Here is an 18,676-nt window from a genome sequence, read left to right as displayed (position 1 = left end):
CTTTTAAATCCATACACAAAAGGAAATTCTGTGCCATACTTGCAGCAAACCTAACAATGTTATACTGGAAATATGAAATTATAAATGGAGTGAAACTGATGCAATTGATTTTCATCATGCAACTGAGAGGTGTGTGAAAAGTAAACAAGAGCAGAAATAAAAAAAAATATTATTACTGTTAGTATTGCTATTGCAGTCTTGGTCAGAGGTCTCGGAGCCCAGTGTCCAAATATGACAGGCAAACAAAGGAAAAAAACTGGTCCCAGCTCAAAGAATTTGTAATCTTTGAGAATAAATGTCATGCAAATGGTGTGGGGAAGCATTCAAGAAACAGTGACAACTTTGGTATTTTTATACACACATGCTTTCAAAACAACTAGCTGATAGGTATAAAGGGTCCAAAAAGTAGTTGCACCCTCCAAATTCTTTACATTTTTGCAACTTAACAATACCTTCCTCTGCAATCTGATTGGCAAGGACATAGGACCAACTCTTATGGTTTCCCAGAGAAGTTAGTACAGCTCCAAATGTTGCCAGTGTCTAATTTTCAGCAATTACAGGATCTTTGGCAGTAGAAATAATCTTTCTCTTCTGAATTCACACAGTGCACAGAACGGGAACCTGATCAATGCCTTACAGTTCTACTTCCATAATGCAGCAGTAACCCACGTTTGCGACCAGGGCCTGGGAGGCCATCCGTGGCACGAGGCCGTGTCCAGGCCACCAAAGGCAAATCAGGCACTTGGGAATTACATCTACCTCTCTCTGCTGCCTGCACAGGAAACCAGAGGCTGGCGGCCTTGGAGAACAGATTCATTAACTTGCTTGCTCTTCTCTTGAATTAAAGTGTCAATTAAAGTGTATAGCTTTGATTTTTTTTTTTTTTTAAAAAAAAGCAAACACCCCTGTATCAATTTTTCTTGTTTGACAGTGGCATTCCCTTTCTTTTTCTCTTCCCAGTTCTGAGACAGAGCCTGATGTGACTCACAAGGGAAACCGATTACACAGGAAAAACACGGATTCAACGACTGCCACTGCACACCCAAAGTCAAAAGAGAATTTCTCCCTGGCTAATCATCCTGTGGCAGAAGTGTTAAATTACTTGTAAAGATGGTGGTTAAAATGTTTTCAGATAGGGAGAGCAATTTTCCAGCAAACAGTCTCTCCTTTAAGTTCGCTCCTAATTTCTGTCGTGAATGTAGCCTTTTCTCCGCTTTTGTATCTGTGTCGTGGAACAGGGCTAGCGTACCACTAAAGAATATCTGGGCACGCGGTGGAGGAACGTTCTAATGAAATAATGAAAACAACATGATGTTGTTCTCATGGAGATTTCATACTGGCTCAGTCATTTTGCCGAATAAATGAAACCACAGTGTCCTATAGTCCAGCTCTTTGGATGGAAAACGGGTGCTACTGGAGCCAGGCTGAGTAAAGATCCACAGTGCATCAACCCTTGGCACCTTATTCCATGACAGCTTTCACAGATGGTCTCCCCTATGAAGCTAATGGGGATCATGTACTAGCATTTGGGCAATACTAGCAATGCCAATAAAGATCACTGTTACTGTTAGTACTGTACCACTGTACTAGTGGTACCTTGTAGTACCATCAGAGATAAAATTTATCTGTTGAAACTAAAACTCCTCCCTTTTCTTCCCCCAGGATCAAGGGAAGGGGCTAAATCAAGTCTGCCAGAAACTCTGTAAGACATATTAGGACTAAGATATGGCCACAACATACACTTCGTCAGAGAATCACACAGGTCGAAAGGGACTGCTGGAGGTCTCTGTTTCCAAGCTCCTGCTCAAAGCAGGGCAACCAGATCATGCTGCTCAGGGCACTGTCCAGTTGAGTTCTGAATACCTCCAAGGAAGGAGATCCCACAGCCTCTCTGGATCCTGTTCCAGTGTCTGACCACCCTCGTGTTGAAAAGTTTTTCTTGATATCGACTTCAAATTTTTCATGTTCCAGCTTGTATCCCCTGCCACTTGTCTTACCGCCAAGCACCTCTGAGGAGAGTCTGACTCTGCCAGCAGCAAATGTGCTTTCTAGCCAGCCAGGGTGCAGGCTTTCCTGCTGCATGGGGTTAGTCTACGCCAGGTACAACACACTGCATTTGCCTTTGCTAACTTCAAGGGGTTCCTGCCAGCCCATTTCTCCTGCCTGTTGAAGTCCCTCTGAATGGCAGTCCTGCCCTCCAGTGTATGGACCCCCCCACTATTTGGTATCATCTGCAAGCTTGGTGAAAGGGCACTCTATTCCACCATCCAGGTTGCTAATGAAGATGTTAAATAGTATTGGCCCCGTTAGTGATCCCTGAGAGATACTACTGATAACAGGGTACCAGCCGGACTTTGTATTGCTGATCACAACCCTTTGAGCCTGGTGGTCCAGTCAATTTTTCACCTACCTTATTGTCCACTTACCTAATCCACAAATCATATCAAACTGGCTGTACTGTGTCAAACTGACTATGGGAGACTATGTCAAAGGCCTTGCTAAAGTCAAGATAACACCTTCTGCTCTCCCCTCATCCACAGAGCCAGTCATCTCATCACAGAATGCGCTTGAGTTATTCAGATGTGACTTGCCCTCAAAAAATCCTTATTGGCTGTTGTCAATCACCTTCTTGTCTTTCATGTGCTTGGAAACGGCTGTCAAGAGCATTTGCTCGACAACCTTCCCAAGGACTGAGGTGAGGCTGCCTGGCTTGTAGGGCCCCAGATCCTCCCTGCCCTTCCTGAAGATGCATCTTTTACCTTCCTCGATCACCATGACCTTTCAAAGATGATGGAGAGTGGCCTCGCAATAGCAATGGCCAGTTCCCTCAGTATATATATCCGTTCACTCCCACAGACTGTGCTACTAGGCTTGGAGGGCATGCTTTAACCAGTGAATGCTGAGGCAAAAAAACATCCAAGTACCTCAGCCTTTTCCATGTCCTTTGCCCCTGGTTCCCCTGCCCCCTTTTGCTGCCAGTGTACTGATAGAAGCTCTTCTCATTGCCTTATATCTCCCAGGCTAAGCAACCTGTATCTCAGGACAAGTCACGCACCCTAAAGTAAGCTCTACTTTGCAACACAGCCTGTCTTTTTGATAACAAGTATTTTTCCTTGTACATTAGGTTTCAAACTAATACAATCCAGCTCTGAGCCTTTGATCTAATACCAAGTCTTCACATGTTTGGACCACAGAGTTTGATGGCAGACATGTTCTTCTGGAACCCTGAAAGATGTGATCACTACGAAAAACTACCCGGCACAGGATCCTCACATTGATTAAGAAATTCACTACCACAAGAGAAGGGGAACCACAGTCCTTATGAACATCAAACTCATCTTCTGCCTCAGTATAATCTTCCTCCCTCTAACCCCAATCCAGCCACAAACTATAAAACTATTTACAGAGTAGACACAGTCACACGTACAGCAAGCCTCAGAATTTTGTTTGAAGAGGACCCGTTACGCTGTGATTACGTTTTCAAGATTTCTTTGCATCTCTGATATCTAAAAAATGTTATTTTAAATGAACATTGAGATTCTAACCTTAGATGCTGACTTCTGAAATTGGGATCACCAGCTTAAACTTAACATAAACTGTGCCTGTAGAAGCTATTTTAAAAAGTGAATGAAAGGGAACAAATATAAGACTGCCTATTTTAATAGACCTAACACACATCAGAAATACTAATCCCCTTACACTCTCCTCAGCTGAGAATGTGTTCTATTCAAACATACAAAAAAGCAAAAACATACCTTTTATTGCACCCACAATATTTTGGTCTAGTCCTTTTCGGTTGTCATTGAGCCCTCTTTTCCTTTTGCCATTGGGTAAAGAGTTAGCCAAAGTCTTGTCATCAAAAAATGCACAGACCAGCTTCCTAAACAGCAGACTTCCTGAGCGAGTATAGTTTGATAATATAGAGTCCAGTTGAGATTTCGGCATGAAGACATCAAAGCCTTCTGCAAGTTGCACTTCTGGCTACCAAAAGAGCACAAGTGTTTTAATTAAAATAGCATTCAAACATATTATTTTATTTCAATCATGCATCTGACGAGACTTTACAATCACTTAAATAATCAAATAATGAATCTTTTTCCAGCTATTAAGTATCATAGCAGCCTACTTCATTGAAATCAAAACCCATCAGTGAATAAGCACCTTAAAAGGCAAATCAAATAATCATACTCATGTCTACCCACTGTAATAGTTAACAATCACTGACATTATTTCTAGGTGTACAGCTAACAAAAAGGAAAGAGAAGAAATATCTTTCAGTATTGGATAATAATTACAGGCTAGAGGATCATCCCAGAGCAATATTCCTATACAATGCTTTTGGACATTTATCTAACTATTTTATGGACTTGCTTCACTGCCAAATGATGCAAATGAGCATGCTTTGGAGCAGCCAGGCATTTCCAGGAAGGATGATGGCAGGGCTACCGGCACCTTCCACACCGTTTCCCAGGAGGGCTTCTAGTGCAACTGTGGCCCATACGAATAAAAGTAGATGATGAGTTAGAGATTGTCTGTATGGCCAGTGTTTGCTGATCAGTCTTATCTCCCTCCTTCTCATATCCCCCCCAAATGCATCCTGAGAACAGGATGAAGTTATATAAACAGCTTATTTTAGCACAAAAATCCTCAGTGGTAAATCACAGAGATTTACGCTACTGCCTGAAAGCAAGATGGACAGGAAGAAGGAGAAAATCATCCTGTATTTCACTAGACTCATCTCAAGTACATTGTGGGCCAAAGCAGACAAAGGCCTTCAAGTCAGTCCCCTTACTGAGATTCTTTTTGATGCCCCTGTCTGTACATATCAGAAATTACATGAACAATATTTAGTTTCTTGTACAATGACTGTGCCACATAATGCTTGCACAAGGTGTCTGTATGGAATAATTATATATTTAGAATGAAGATGCATCATGAAAAGACTATAATTTTTCAGGATATTATCTGGAAGTAGGCAACAGAAAAAAAACAAAAATCAGTGGTCATGATGTAAGAAAATAAGATAACATTACAGACCTGCTTTTAGTAAGTTTTTTTTTCTTAAGTAAAAAACATATTCACCAGTGAACAGCATAGGTGTATTTTCAAAGGTGTTTACAGAACAAGAGCAAATGCCATCTTGCATCAAATCACCTGCAAACTTCTTGAGTCTGGATAGAAGGAAGGGCTGCTAATCTCAGTAGGATTTGGCTGTGCAACTCTTTTCCCATGAATTTTCTAATCAATATCAAGAGAGCTACAGCAAGGAGAATATTTTCAAAGCATATCCTACCTTTGGGTATGCACACACATTGTGCCATTTATACATAAAAAGCTGAAGATTACAGTGCTTTGAAAAGCCAGGATGAAGAATCTTGAATTATACAGATACTAAAAAACAAAACAAAAAAAAACCCCAAACACCTAAAAAGCACAGAAGATTTTCAGCTGGGTCTGGATGAAAAGTTTTGTTGGTTTTTTTGTTTGTTTGTTTTTACCTTGAGAACTTTCAAAATGCCAGATCCAGCAAGTGAGTCAGAGTTATTCTATTTGACAATCTTCTGATGTAGGTGGGTTTTTAATATGTTACTTCTAAACTTCCTGGTGATGGAAAAGATTTTCAAGTGTAAATAAATGTGGGCCAAGTTTACAACTTGGGAATAATCTTACTTCATGTTACTCAGAAAATCCAATGCAGTTGTCAAGGTGATGAAGGCATCCTAGGCTATTTTGTTACTTTGGTCTTGGGTCCTACCTTAGCAGTCTAGTATGACCTTAGTGATATAAGCAGCACAGCACAGACAAGCCATTCTCACTTACATGGCTGTAAAATACATCTGAAACCTCATCTGTGCATCAGCAGAGAGGAGTCAATCTTACTTTAGTTGCAACTTTTTTATTTCTAACAAATCAAACAATTTGTATATCAGTGAAACAATTTGAAGGTAAAACGCTGATTTCTTCTTGCTTTCCTTTAGTAGCAAATTATTCTTCAATCAAAGACAATCAGTACCTAATTGAGCTTTATGATCACTTTGAATGTGATTTATCCAAGGGAAAAGCATTTGTTAGCAGATAATGATCATGGTATAAAGAACTGGTGGGTAAACTATTCGTGTACAATGATACAAGTAAGATCTGAATGCCAAAAGCTTTTGCTGTGCAGGCAGCAAATTAGATTTAATCCCAGACATTTCAGGATGTTGTACTGATTAGAAACGCAAAGCCTTTACCAGTTTACAAAAATTGTATGTTATTACAGTAAAATAAATACAAGAAAGTTTACCTAAGAGTAAGAGAGCATTACATTTAAAAAGCAGGTTGATTCATGGGCCAGATTAAGAATTGATCCCACAGATCCGAATCAAGACCTTTTCCATCTCCATAAATGGCATTTTTACATCTCAACAAATCCAGACTAATTCCACTAGTTTCAGTGATGTGGTCCCGCTTTTATATAAACGAAACGGAGATCAACTTAAAGTGGAAGAAAAGTGAAGAAAATAACAGTGGCAACAGTAGTACTGGCATGGGTGTGACACACAACACACTACAGACAACTCACACTATTCTAAAAGGAACATTCATTTATGGTGTTGTGTAAAAAGTCTTTCAGTTTTTTCAGGCACTCAGACACATTGCTCATGAGCATACTAGAGATGCTTATGAATAAACAGAAAAAGATAATGCCACCATTCATTCTGAAAGAAATTACTATATTTAGCCTACTCAAAATGTTTAAGGTCATATTTTAAATTTCACTGTTAGATATATCTGTTTTCAGAAGTCAACTGTTTTATTCCCAAAGACAAAACAAAATCAATTTGTTTATCTTTGGATTCTGACTCTGTAAAGTGGCCCAAAAGTGTCCTCAAAACTGTGTTTCAAGCTGAAAATAATGCCACAAACAAAGAAAAATTATAAGCATAAATTACATTTTGGAGACAAACTATGAACCCCTCCCCAAATCATTGCCTCAAACATTATTAACCATAATACTACAAGAGGAGAACCTCTGAAAAAGCATTAAACTAGTTACTTGGTATCACTGCACAGACACTATGGCATGACACTGCAATCTAATTAGTGGTGTGGCTTGCATCTATATAACTGAATTATCATGACTGCTCTTTTTTATTATTAGGTCCCACTTCCAGAAAGGTACAACATTATCTGCAGCATTGTTTTCATTTACACTCATTGATAAAGAATTTAATTGTGTTTTTCTACCTCACAGTACTTAGGAAGGAAAACCCCTGCCTTCTGAAAATTAAAAATATATGAGAGAAATTAACGATCAGTTTATTCATCAGTGAATTGTTCAGAAGATGCTATTTGGTCATTAAACAAAGCCAATAAGCCACCAGTTGCCATGAAATTTCTATCAATGTACACATGTTCTGTGAATCAAGAAAATATGCTTACTGCAGTTTTACATGTGGCAAGTACCCATTTTAAGGGCAGCAAATGTTGGCCCCTTTAGTCACACCGACATCATCGATAGCGCCAAGGCCCTTATCTGGCAACCCCAGCGATGAACGCTATATGATCCAATTCAGCAAAGACTTAGCTACGAAGTTATGGAGGTGAGGAGTCCAACGAAGCCAGTGGGATCAGTCAGGCATAAAATGAAGCGCATAAATGCATCTTGGCAGGATAAGGGCATATGCGTGGACTACATGCATTAATCAGCAAATGACAGGGTTGTGAATCGTTTATACACGCAACACTTTCCACAGCTCCCAATCTCACAGTGGCTCTTGGCAACAAGACGGATGAAGAGCAACAAGTTTCCACTGCAACAGGGAGCCTTGAATTCAGGAGAACTACGAGCTCATGAAAGTGGAAAAAACCCAACAACTTTGTAATCAGCTCTCCCCAGGTCTCTCTCTACTATCTCCATCCAAATCCACCCAAGTTTTGCTTGTTTATTTTAATAAGAAGAGGGAACACATTGCAAGTTGACACGAGTACTAATTCTCCTGAATTAGTTAGTGCTTTAAAAACCTGTCATGCCATGTAGCAAAATATTAACTTACATCTGATGAAGCTGATTCAAGGATAATTCCAAATCCTGAAACAGGGGTCTCTGGTTTTAGGGAGGGTTCAACTGCTTGAAGACTTGACCGTTCAGAGTTTGCCAAAAGCTTCTTTTCATTCTCTGCAGTGCTGGGTTTCTTATTCACGGTAATCGTTTCAACAGTTTTGAGGGGCAGTTTTTTCTTTTTATTTCTCTTTCTTGATATTGTCGACTTTTGCGCACAAATCAGAGGAATAGGAGGCTGCTGTCTGTTTTGAGTCCCAACTGAATGAAAGAAAGCAATGAATTAAATTTATAGACAAAAAGAGACATGTACAACCACGCAGACACACCATTAAACTACTGACATGCTGAACTCATCTTCTGGATAAATGATACCGTTTTCAGTACTGTTTGTGCATGTGAAACAGTTACATTTTATCACCTTTGCATAATTTTCCAATCTGTACAATGGGGATAATGACACTGAGCTCCACCAGGAGGTGTTTTAAGAGGTATGATGAATAGTGTTTTAGGAAAATTAGGAGTATGTGGCTCTTTTGCCTAGTGACCACTGGATGGCTGGTGACATGAAGGACTTAAGCAACGATTAATTTGTATACCTTCTTGAATGACTGAGAATCTCATTGTCTTTGAGCATCTTTTACTGATAAAATAAGATAACACAAGTGCTAATCCAATTAGTTATTTTCTGAATGTAGTCACCAAGTTAATCAGCACAGCAAGAACATTTTAAGTACCATTATGTCAAGAATGCATGAAAACACTATTCAACAGTTTAATGTCTATGAAAAAAAAGTCACCCAAACTTATATCAGTTTTTGTTTGCATAGAGAAACTGAGAGTTCATGGGTTATATCTGAAACCTAACAGACCTTATTTTATATTCATATTAATATTTTGCATTTTTCAGGATCCAGAAACATTTGTATAAATTAAGGCACCAATCCTGAACCTACATCAATGTAAGCGAGTCCTCAAGCAGAATCCCATGCAAATCAAGGATCTGTCTGTATGGATCAGTTGACAAGATCAAGGTCAACATGAAAAAAAACCCCAAAGTGCTAAGTATCTTTGCTTTGCCATGTGCAATTCAAAGACATTCAAGCTACGAATGAACTACAAATGGTACTCATCTACAGAGCTCTAGAAAAAACAAACCCTATGATGCTGTTTATTAAATGATTTCTGGTGTATTTAATTTCTAGTGGGGATTTAAAATATTGTAATTTGTAGTTTGTCATTCAGACAGAAGGGTATCTGAATATCAAAATAAGTTATTACACTTTCACTTACATGTTTGTATTTTAGGTTCTTTTCTTTTAGCAAAAAAAGCCAAATAAGTTATTACACTTTCACTTACATGTTTGTATTTTAGGTTCTTTTCTTTTAGCAAAAAAAAGCCAAACTTTTTTTTTTCTCTGCAAAACCTATTTTTCATGCATACCAGAAAATATGAACTATTCCCAAGACTATTTCATCAAGACACTCATTAATTAACAAGGTATCTGTATTGTAGATACATAATAAATATGAAATGTTCCTGCTATTGAAGAGCCAGCTCCTCTGGCATAAACCCCAGTCCTGTATCTCTTATCCACAAGCCATTTTTAATCATGCATGAAATTTAAATGACATCGGTGCAATTGTGTAAAGAATTCCTTGTCCAGGCAAAGATTGTAAAACTGGGCCTTCATGTACTTCTTTGTAAACCAATGACTTTTAGAAAAGCATTTTTACTTGTATTATATTACAAAACCTGTCTGATCTTTCCCTTAGCTCACCCAAGCGCTATACACAGTGGATACGAGCTTAGCCACCCCATCACTCCACCCATGTGTCATGTAATTCCTCAACACTCCCTTTTCTTACAGAGCTCTTATCCAGCAGCTCTAGGAGAAAAACCTCCTTGGCTCCATCCCCCCCAGTCACGACGGATGGGGAACTCAGCCTACTGACAAAATCTATGTCTCCAGTTCCCCATTCGTATTAACACTAATTTTTATGAAGCACAGCGGCTGCAGCTTCATGGCAGCCTACAATGACCTACCTAACTGCCGGCTGCCATGGTCTCATCATCTTGCTGGCTCTAGCGCTCTTCTGGCTCTGCACTGTTCTGTTTCAGCTCCTAACCTAGCGGAAAACTATCCCCATTAGTTCTCCCAAACAACGAACAGATATCTGCTAGTTCAGCCAGTAGAAACAGCTTAACAGAGGGACTGGGGAAGCAGCCCAAAGAAGGGTACAGGCCACTGCAAGCAGCACCTAGCTCAGTTTAGGCTACCGTGGAGCTGCAACCTGAAAGGTCTTTGAATGAAAAGTGGTATACAACCATTGTAAGTGGACCTCCAAATTAGTTTTTCCTTCTAAGATTAGTGAACTGAATGATAAAGTAGGATTTTGTGCATCTGAACGAATACCCCAAGAAAACAGAAACTAGAGGTGGTTATGGCATATTAACTTGCCGACACAACTCCCATTACTAGAGTATTTAACTACATTATAGCCTTTTATTTAATTTAGCCTTAAAAGACTCTTACAAGATAATATCCCCTATTGCAGGTGAGGATCTGAGGCCCAGAGGATTAAAAATTACATTTCCAAAAGAGCCTGTGAAAATTTGACTTTGAGTGACATGTCAAGAAAGCAGGCAACAAACAAGGTTCTCCTGACTCTCCACATAGACTTCTAGCTCATCTGACCATTCTTCCTAAAAACAGGATGCTAGTCACGGATATGCATGTGTGGGACTGATCACTGTACCTGTTTGAATCTGCATCAATTTTCTCATGGTCTTGAGCTCTTGAAGAATAGCTTGTAGAGTTGACTGGCAATTACATGTACAGCAGTTTGGTCCAATTGATGAATTCACCATTGGAATTTCTCCTGTAAAAGAGAGGAATGAAATGGGGGACAAATGATATAACCCACACAAGAACACACAAAACAAAGATTGCCATCAGGAATCTGAACCTAGCATCAATATATACAGTCATGAAATTAGATCCAAAGCAAGAAAGCAAATAATTTTCAACATCTTCACTTTTAAAAGGAAGAGGCCAGTCAGTTTTATCCAATTACCAGTATATGCAATTATATATAGTAGGGGATGTGATGTTACATGGGCTGGAGAAGACTGCACAAAGTGTGAATACAATGCACTCTTCACAGCAGGGCTCGCTATGAGGCCAGTTCATCTGGAATAACAATAGCACCAAACCTCATTATAAACATAGTCACTTTATCACGCACAAAAAAAGCCCATCTCCCAGAACAGCCTTACAAAGAATGAAGAGCAGTCTGCGTAATAAAGGTTTATACTGAACATTAAATGAGGGTCTAAGAATTTTTAAACTGCTTGAATGCTACATGTGACTCTTTACCACGTGAAGAATTGAGAATGAAAATAAAATCCTCTATTCAGAAAATGAGAAAACTAACAGAATGGAAAAGAACCACCAGAAGGAAAGCTTTCAAATCTTTTCTTCTGTTTGCTCGTGTGGGATTGTTTTCTATGGCAAGCTTTCTAAAACTGTGACCTACTAGATGGGTTTTCCATAGCTTCTCTTTGAGGATTAGCATAGTAGTTCAACAGAGTCTCCTTTTCTAGTAATTCATTCTGGTATTTAACTGAACTTACATACCTTTATTTCTATCCCTTTGCAATGCTTTCACTATGGCCTTGCTTTCCAGAAGTTTTACATTGAAGACCTTGAATTAGGACAGGCTGTAACAGTTCAGAGATTTCATGGTTTGCCTCAACAGCTGTATCCTGTGCTTTAATTTAAAGTAACTGTATTCCTAGCTTTAGTACTACAAATACAAATGATGAAATACAACAAAACACCTAGTAGTACCTGCTTGAAGCTGAGGCCAGATGGGAAGCCCTCCATTAATTTAAAAGTGAGCTTAGAGTCATTTAAATTGACTGCTTTCCTAGTTCTTCCAATGTGCTTCTCCATCCTCAGAACTCCCTTCCCAAGTACTTGTTCTCCACCTCCTTCTATTCAGTCCTTCAGATCTTAGGCAACATATATCAGACTTGAGAAAATCGGTGGTCATTCTCCCAAGAGTGAGTTACTTGTGAAACTAAACTGATGTGTCAGTTAAAGATTGCTTACATCTCCTGGGTATCAATATCCTCCTTTTTTCAGCTATTTAGACTGTCCCCACTACTGCAAATTACAAATGTTGGTATTTTAAAACATCATCTGTGACATAAACTATTAATTAAAATGAGTAGTTGAAGGACCACTGCATCAGAATCTCTGCAAATCTACCGAACTTGAATGTGACAGATCCACTGGTTTCTTCTCTTCAAGGTTTCAGATGTGGCTTTTTTATTTATTTATTTTTTTTTTAAGTATAAAGCAATCTGGAAAAGAGACTGAGAGCCTCACATTAAAACAAAAACAGGTTACTGACTCAGTATGACTCTGCCTAGTTTGATCTCATCCTTCCTTTGTACGTTGTCTATTCAGATTGGATTTTATCTTTGCAATGGACCATAAAGTGGTTAGCCCATTGTTATAGGTATATAGGAAAAAAATATACTATCTTTAGCCTTGCAGCAGATTAGTCAGAGTCCCTAAACTTAGCTCCACCAATACCCTTTACCTATGCATTAAATGTAGAGTTTTGGAATAGATGAGGTTTAAGGCTACTTTCAAATTCAATAGCACCAGCACAGGTCCTTGCCTTTTAGTAAGGCAAACGGGTATCCCAGAAACAGAATACCTGTTTCTCACAAACATGGAAGCCCAGAAAATGTGGAGAGTTTTAATAATAAAAGAAATACATAGCAAGAAAATCCTAAACATCCCTTCCTCGGGGAGTCTCCAGTGCTTTCTCTCTTCTCTCTGTTGTTTTCAACTAATAAGCTCTGTAGGATGAGGCCTGTCCTCTCTGTTGGTCAGAATCCAGCATTTTAGTGAGCTTCTGCAAATAGTATCTGAAAGACTACAGCAGGGGATAGGGCTGTTGACTTTTGTTTTCTTTTTAACAAAGACTCTACATTGTGATGAATTACATGTAAAAACTTCTATCAGTAAATACCTGTACATCTTTCCTGTTGCAATATAATGCATTCCTAATGAAACCATGCAGGCACTGAAGCTCCTGATGGAAAACCAAAGGGTCTATTTTCCCACTGAGGCATGGGGGATTTACATTATAACCCCCATTAGCATTGATAGAAATTACCCGTGTAAATCTACCATAGGTACTGGAAATGGGAAAAGAGACCACCAATATTTCAAATCAAAGCAGAGTTCTACTGACTTCATACATATTCATGAGGATTTTTTATTTTACTTCTATCCTCCCTCTTCTGATCAGTTACTGTGATGTAAGAAACACCTTGTAGAGTGTTTTCAGTCATTGTTCCAAGCACTATCTTTATCATTTTTAGAGGACAAAAAGCAACCCTTTTCAACCTGTTATAAATCAATTTTTAATTTTAAAAAGAGAACAGACTTCTTATTTTTATGAAGGAGTCTTTAAAGAGCCATCTCCCTCCTTTTGGAAGCTAGCCAGCATGTGAATTTGATACTGGCTTGCATGATTAAGAGAAGATGACACAAATACATTAGTTGCTTTCCCTATGTGAGCACCAAGTAGCCCAGGCCAGTGGTTCTTGCAGACGGATCTGCTGAGGGTAAGTTCCACCTGGTGTAACATTGCTACAAGTTTGCATTTGAAAAGCAGGCAAGTGCAATCCATCGAGAACAGCCCTGGCACAACCAAAAAGCTGTTCAGCTGCTGCATCACTGCCACATTTGCTATAGAATACAAGCAATGAAAGGGAAGTATTTTAGACCCATGTACTAGGAGTTTGTTGACTAACTAGCTAGTCTCAAACTCCAGGCAGGCCTGGTGATCACTGTAGCCGCAACAGGCTTCCACTTAAATCAGTGGGTCACAGACATCTACCTAACATCCTGACTTGCAAAACTGCTGTCTTAATTTCAGTCTGGATAAATCACTGTGCTTTTCAAATATGTTTCTACTCTTCCTCCTATTGCAGCAATGCCTTATCTCCCCCCCACTCCTCCTTTTCTTTCCTAGGCTATTCTGGCCAATACCTTTTTCTCCACTGCCTGCTATACCAGCATCTATTACACAGAAAACTGATCTTCCACTCATGCCAGCCTTTCCTTGATACACCTTTACCATGCAGGTAGGTAATTACACTAGGCAGATGCCTGCCATACCATTCAAATTCGAGTAATTCAGACAGCCAGCTACGTAAGTCTGCCAGACCCTGGCTTCCTACACACGCTCTGTACAATGGGCAGAAACAGCTTCCAGACTCACGCCACCTGCTATAGATGCTGGGACATCGCTCTAATGACAACCTGTGAAGCAAGTCTAATACCTTGGGCTATCAGGCCTATCTAAACAGTTTTGCTCACATGAGTTTAAACACCATAGTAAGTGAGTACCAAGGAGTAGTATCTCTCTTGATGCACAGTTCAGCATCACCAGATTTTAAGGACTTTGTCCTCCAAATGGCACCTAAAATCCTGAGTTAGGTATTGAGGCTGCCAATACAAAGGATGGGGGAAATGAGGCACATTAGGCTATCCAAGAGCTGTATGCTGGGCGAGAAGCGGCTTAGAGCTTGCTTGCAGCCCAGAGGCGCTTCAATAACTCTTGTTCGCCAGATATCAGACATTGGAGCCAAAACAGCAAGACTGTCCAGCAGGATCCAGAACGTCCTGTTGAAGGCAGACACCTATAACCTTGCTCTCGAAGAGCTACGCAGGTTGCCTTTTCAACCATGGCCAGAGGAGAGGGCCCACACCCTCCTTTATGTAATAGCCTAAAGATTGCATTCCTTTCTGCAGCAGAGCAGCTGCAGAGGAAGGCGTGGAAGGTGCCTCCACCCAGGCTCACCCTGGTGCACTTCCCTGAGACATAGGAGATTTGGGCACTAATTCTGTCGAGCTGAGGAGGCCACTCAACCAAAATCCTCCGCTTTCTCAGAGACTGTTCTAACCTGTAGGATATCTTACAAATCAGACAAACCCTTGCTCCTTGTACAAAAAATTAGAGATGACACTTTCTTGCATAGGGGGCCCAATTCTGTCAACACGTTTTGGCTGAATCAGGCCCCTAAGGGGATATAGGTGCTGCTCCACCTACTTTCTGGATCCAGGAACTAGACACGTAAGCTGTGCAGGCTTGGGCATTTCTGTGCGTGCAGAGAACTGTCCCTGCAGGTGCCCAGGAATGCTCAGGCCAAAGAGGGGATATGCAGTGAATTTCAGGTCCTTCCACATTTAGAAGGTTGCTAAGGTGGGATTTTGAGAGCGTAATATTTTTCAACTTTGATGCTAAAACTTTAATAATGCTAAATCCACTCAAGTGTCTCCCTCTCTCCTCTAGATCTGCTTCTAAATTACTGCATATCTTTAAAAAGCTCAACTATTTTTGGTATTATAAAATGAATAAAACTAGCATAGCTATGAAATGAGTTACTGCAACATCTTTCTCTAGGTCACCCAGTACATCTGTGTGAATCATTGTCTATACAGGGAAACAGTCAATCCTGTGAAACCTATGACTGCAAGCTTTTTAGTGCAGGGATTGTACTTCTTCCTGTACAGTAGAGAGAATAATAATAGTAATATTTTTTGCATCTGTTAAAAGCAATGAGGGTATGTGTGCTTTTAGATAAGGACACACAGCAGACATCCCTATACAGAAAGTATGAATACCTTTGGAGACAACTGGAAATGGATAATGATTTCAAATGCAATCTCACAACTTGTGATTTTCAAGATGTTAGAACGGAGTTACTCCTTTAACATAAACAAAAAAAACCCAAACCCTCGAAGTTTAGAGTTGAGTATCAGGGGGAAGCGCTTTCTGAACTGAATTTAGAATGTCAAGGAAAAACTTCAGAAGATCAGCAGTAAAATCTCCATTCTTTGGGATTTAAAATAATAGGGGAAAAACACTTAAAGAGCATATTATCATCTACTTTAGAGTAGAACTCTCCACTAGAACAAGATGGACTGTGCTCTAGTACACGTTAGTCATAACTAGATTCTATCACATCTTTTCTCCAAAGGTCCCATCAGAATAAAAGTCTAGGGCAACACTTGGATTTTGTACTTGAAGTTAAGAAGTCAGTTATAAGCCTGATGCTATCATCTCATGAAAGTCAGCAGAATCCTGCTCCACAAGTGGTGTCACAACAGTACTATGTTACTCATTGCAAAGAGAAGTGGTAGAAGTTGACATTTAATTAGCTGTGAATTTAATAACAATGGCAAAAGCTGTTTTAATAAGTCCTATATAGAAATTAAGTCTATATAACAGTATTGAGTAATTCTGTCCTCTCACCAGGAATCCATTGTAAAACCTAAGACAGATGGTAGCAGAATGCACCGTGCCCACTTTCACACCTTTTCAAAGTGATAACTATGTGCTCATTTTGTAGACTCTGAACTATAACTGATTTCAGTGCAGTGGTACAATAAATCATCAGAACAAAGGCAGAAATTAAGTACAGTACAAGAAAAAGAAAGTACTATTCTCAGTATCTAATGTAGATCATACCATTGGATGCCACGGTTCGTGTCTGATTTTGGAACGTTTTAGACCGAGTTCCATATTGCCCTGAAAAATGGCTAGCCTGGGGTGATAATTCATTCCATGCACCACTCTGTGAAGGATGAAGGCTTGTCTGGGACTCTGCAGGGGGATTCAGGCGCTGGGCCCAGGCTAAGTCTAAATCCTGGGGCTCCTCCTTCAGTTTTTCTCCTTCTTTGCCAACTCGCTGATAGATTCTTCCAGTGCTGTCATTCAGTAATCTTCTCATCCCTGTAATTTGTTTTTTAATTTCCCGGCTTTCATCTCCTAATGAAAACAGAGCCACAGTTATCACTGTAAATTAGCAAAAACGGTAATGGGTAGAGATTAGTGATTTTAGATGCCAATAAGAGTTTCTAGCTGTTGGAATAGGAAATAAATAAATAAAGAAGAGAAAGAAAAGACATGGTTGAGTGGTAGTTAGTATGTACTAGGCTACACTTTAACACAGCAATGGTTGAGATCTCTCATGGTTAAAAGACCTGCTGAACTTGGCCTTCTTTATGCTATTTCTAAAGCTTTGATGAGTAAGATTATTTTTCTCCAGAAGGAAATAATAATAGCTAGAGCAGTTTCAAATAAACTACCCTTTTAAAAGACTGATCCTATTCAGGCACTGACATCAGTGGATGTTTTCTAAGTAAAGCCTGAAGGATCAGACCCTTTATATATCAGCTTGCTATATGCTTAAGGATACATATTAAAAAAACAAAAAACAAAAAAAGCAAAAAAATCCCCTCAAACCCCACAAAAAACACCACACCACACACACAGTAACATAGCATCTATTGATTCTAATGGAACAAGATCAGCTCCTTAGTCCGCAGAATTTAATAATACTGGATTATACAGGAATAAATTAAAAAGCAGCTAATACATGTATAACTGTATATAGCCTAACTGCTGGATGTCTTTAAAGTGTACATTATGAAAGCAAAAAGAAAATATATACAAGAAAAATGTGACCATTTCAAATAAATTCAGCACATTTAAATAATAATGATTACATACTTAATACTCTTGGCACCATTTAAGTATTAATTTTATGTATGAAACTGCTGATTGCACAATGAATATATATGTTTTGGGCAGATAGTAGCTATTTTGCTCGTTAAAGCATGCATTACATTTCACTAGTAATAAGGAAGTGTTCATAACCACTTCTGAAATAAGAAGCTTCTATTTTTTATTGTTAATAGAAAAACGAAACATCCTCAGCAAATGGAATAATGAAGATCAAGAAACTGATGAATCAACCTCCTTTTATAATATACTCAACACAATAATACTTGGTATCCTCTAATGAATTTACAGTCTCACTTCCCAAAATAAACCTACATTTTTGGAAAAACACGTGTGCAAAGGAAACTTCAGAGAAAAAAGGATGACAATACCTTGTCAAACCAGGGCGATCGCCTGTTGGGTTTTCAAAAGTGTGTATAACACCAGGGTTTGCAAACAGTTTTTATCAATTTTAGGCACACAAATAGAGCTGCTGACTTCGGTCAGCTTAGATAACCAGCTAAAACCACACGGTTAAAAAAGCAGCATTTCCCCCCGGCCGCTCAACCCCCAACAGGGGCCAAGTCCAACGTGCCCGGGACGCCTAGGGAGCCGCGGTACCGCGAGGATGCTTTGCTCCAGAAGGCAGGCGGGCGGAAAGGGAGGCGAGCCGCGGGACGCGAGCAGGCCTGGGCTGAATCAGTGCGTCTCCCGTCTGACCCGGGGCGCCGGGGGCCTGGGCCAGCTCCGCTTCCCCTTGGGGGAGCGCCAGCTGGCTCCGGCCCGCTCCAACCCAGCGCCGAGAGCGGGCGGCTTGCGAGAAAGCTTCCCGGCCAAATGTCGGAAGTATTCATCAACCCGGTACAACCGTACTGTAACGCCGTTTGCGCTCTAGCTAAAGCGGCCGGAAAAGCCATTTGCAAGGAGGAGTTTTATGCTGTATTTATTCTGCTGCGTTGTCTGAAGATTTGTGGGGGGACGTGTGTGCAGAGGGGCATTAACCAGCAAACCACAGCCCCAGTTCCTTTCACT

At 39.8% G+C, this 18,676-nt stretch overlaps 1 protein-coding gene across 4 annotated transcripts in view; it reads right to left on the bottom strand.

Moving 5' to 3' along the window:
• The window catches only part of BEND7 (BEN domain containing 7), a 47,802-nt gene that overhangs the window by 15,829 nt on the left and 13,297 nt on the right, over positions 1 to 18,676 (bottom strand). For all 4 annotated transcript variants that reach the window (XM_067317020.1, XM_067317028.1, XM_067317035.1 and 1 more), the window contains 4 exons: positions 16,610 to 16,909; positions 10,805 to 10,927; positions 8,040 to 8,305; positions 3,756 to 3,981 (listed from right to left, as the gene is read on the bottom strand). In XM_067317020.1, the coding sequence (XP_067173121.1) occupies positions 3,756 to 3,981; positions 8,040 to 8,305; positions 10,805 to 10,927; positions 16,610 to 16,909 (915 nt within the window). The remainder of the gene's footprint in view (positions 1 to 3,755; positions 3,982 to 8,039; positions 8,306 to 10,804; positions 10,928 to 16,609; positions 16,910 to 18,676) is intronic.

Source organism: Apteryx mantelli, chromosome 1, assembly GCF_036417845.1.
Source record: "Apteryx mantelli isolate bAptMan1 chromosome 1, bAptMan1.hap1, whole genome shotgun sequence".
Taxonomy (NCBI): Eukaryota; Metazoa; Chordata; class Aves; order Apterygiformes; family Apterygidae; genus Apteryx; species Apteryx mantelli.
Note: the sequence above shows the minus strand (reverse complement) of the source record. Positions and strands in the feature narration are given on the sequence as shown.